Source organism: Montipora foliosa, chromosome 10 (genome assembly GCF_036669935.1).
Source record: "Montipora foliosa isolate CH-2021 chromosome 10, ASM3666993v2, whole genome shotgun sequence".
Taxonomy (NCBI): Eukaryota; Metazoa; Cnidaria; class Anthozoa; order Scleractinia; family Acroporidae; genus Montipora; species Montipora foliosa.
Window position 1 is genome coordinate 13,711,290 of NC_090878.1, and position 2,500 is coordinate 13,713,789.

Here is a 2,500-nt window from a genome sequence, read left to right on the forward strand (position 1 = left end):
TGACCCTTTTATCAATGAAGCGTAATGAGGCGTAGCGAAATGAAGCAAACTACTGACAAATGCACGATTCACGGTGTCAAGCAGTTTCCGTATACTCTCGCGAGTGTTTCATGTGGCTTTACGTGCGACACGTTTTCGTTTAACTCGAAGAACCCTGTGTTGGATCTGACTCGGTCGACGACACTTGCATAATTATCTGAAAAGCATCTGATACATTGTATTGCCTTTTCTTCCGGCAACGACACTTTCTAAACTCTTCTCTGAACGCTTTCCTGTATCTTGGAATTCTCCACGCGTAGACAAACGGATTTAAGCTGCAGTTCACCAAAAGAAACTTATTTGCTACATAAAGGAAAAAGCGAAAGCTCTCTCTTAATGCGAAGGACGGTTGAGCTACCAACATATTTTGAACAATATACTGCGGAGCAAAGGTGACATAAAATAAAATCAGAACAATAAGAAATGCGGAAATCATTCTCCTTTCTCTTTCTCTGTGTACAACTGTCATTTGTTCATCACTTCTGCCAGATATGTTTCGTACTTGTTCGTTATGGCTTCGTAGGGCGTAGTACGTTCTCCAGTAAACTGCAGACAGAACTAAAATAGGAAGTGTGACGTGAAGATGGCAATACAAGAGAACAAAGACGTTCTGGGGCAAAACCATTGCTAAACTAGAAAACAGAAACGAATATATCCAGATGACAGCAATGAAAACTTTGATCTTCTTTGGAGTTACTCGCATTTTATAGCGAAGAGGGGATGATACCGCAAATAAACGATCAAACGCCATCACAGATATCGTACACGACGCTACAATATTTGTGACAACAGCAGCGAAGGTTATCACAAGTCGCGATCCCGACAGTTCTTCTCTTGTTCGGCCGAGAAATAAATTGATGTCATAATAAAGACTTCCACACCCTGTCACCAGCCCTGTTAAAAAATCGGACACACTCAAATTGACCACTAACAATGTAGCAGTCATTCTCCACAACTTCCTTCGATGAATCGTGTAAAGCAAAATAACGTTTGAGAACACGGCTGGTGTAGCCAAAAGAAAGCTCAGAATAATCTGCGATACCAGAAAGCCTCGAGGGATAATGTTCGAGGCTGCAGAACTCGAATTTGACATGGCTGTTGTTCAAGTAATAGTCAAAGTCCGTATGAAGCTCAGCTGTAAGCGCGTGAATGTAGTCGTTGCCAGCCAATTTCTGTTCAACTCACTGGTATTTGATTCGGTACCAAAACGTGTCAGCCTGCGTGCCACTTTAAAATGCAAATATTGTCAACGGTGATATTAGCTTTCAGATTCTAAGGGCAGTGTACACGTCTGTCTCTTTTAACAGCTTTCTTTGCCAGTAGAGTGAAATAAATTCTTAATGACAATGAATTTGGAAATGACTCATTATTGATGACATCTTCCGGCTGTAACCCTAAACCCAAACGAGTGGTGAATTTGAACGTACACACGATCTAAAATCATCGTAAAGCTACTGACCACTCCTTACTGTGGCAGCTTAGGAGTCAAGTTGCACCCAACGAGCAAATTAAGCCAAAAGCCTTTGAGAGACGTTTCTAGGTTCCTTGTAATGTATAAAGACTGTCTAAAGAGATGTTTTTATCACCTAGAAGAATTTAATCTGTTTGGATATCTTAGCTGAAAATTGAAGTGTCCGAAAACTATAGAGAATGTCCTATGATCTCTTCATTTCAGAAATTTCTATTTGAACACTACCTTCTAAGAACTTCCAACCGAACCATTTGCTCATCCGAAACTGCTGGGTGACCCTTTTAAGTGCCAAAAATTGCAAAAATACCCCTTCCGAAAACGAAAGGAACTACTTTTCCGTGGTTGCCAATCTTTTAGGTGATGTTTTAGTAAAGAAATCTGTAGCTATCTGGCAACGTAAAACAGTTTGACTCTCCTGAACACATATTTCACCGAAGATTATCGTTGGGTGCCCTTAAATCCGTCACGGTTAATCCAGGGACAGGTCGTATTTTTAGCTTAGAGGTCAAGAGAGGACAACAAAATTACAGCCAGGAAGATTTCCCCTAAATAGAGGCAATGCATGGCCCGGACAAGCCGCAATATAAACAGAAATTGAAGATAAGTGAAACAAAACCCGCCGACATCACATGAATCCTCAAACAGTGTAATAAGCGTAACGTAACACATCTTTTCCGCTTCATCGTCAGGAAATTAACTCTCACTTTCGTCACTAATGTATCGGTCAACAAAATTTATGTATAATCCGTTTAGATTAAAAGCGGGAACAAGTCAACGACTTGCGTGAGTTTCACAAAGGATTTTTAAGAAGAAGACATTTTTTTTTTCTTTTGGCATGGGCTACTGCCTGAGGTTTGTGCTACAGTTTGCGAATAAAATCTCTTTTCTCAACTGCTTACAAAGGAGTTTAGTGGTTAACACCTAGTTATCAATACTTTTCCTTTAATGCGAAAAGGAAGCATGCAATTTTTGTACAAACAGGGGGAAACA

General features: G+C 40.2%; 2 protein-coding genes across 2 annotated transcripts in view; both read right to left on the reverse strand.

Annotated features, from left to right (window-relative positions):
- The window catches only part of LOC137973335 (adenosine receptor A1-like), a 3,732-nt gene extending 2,359 nt beyond the window's left edge, over positions 1–1,373 (reverse strand). Inside the window, exon 1 of the mRNA XM_068820123.1 lies at positions 1–1,373. This exon is cut by the window's left edge and continues 2,359 nt beyond it. Coding sequence (XP_068676224.1) covers positions 140–1,132 — 993 coding nt within the window. The 5' untranslated portion in view covers positions 1,133–1,373 and the 3' untranslated portion in view covers positions 1–139.
- LOC137973331 (transient receptor potential cation channel subfamily A member 1-like) overlaps positions 1–2,500 on the reverse strand; it is a 30,601-nt gene that overhangs the window by 14,886 nt on the left and 13,215 nt on the right. The gene's annotated exons all lie outside the window — the stretch shown is intronic.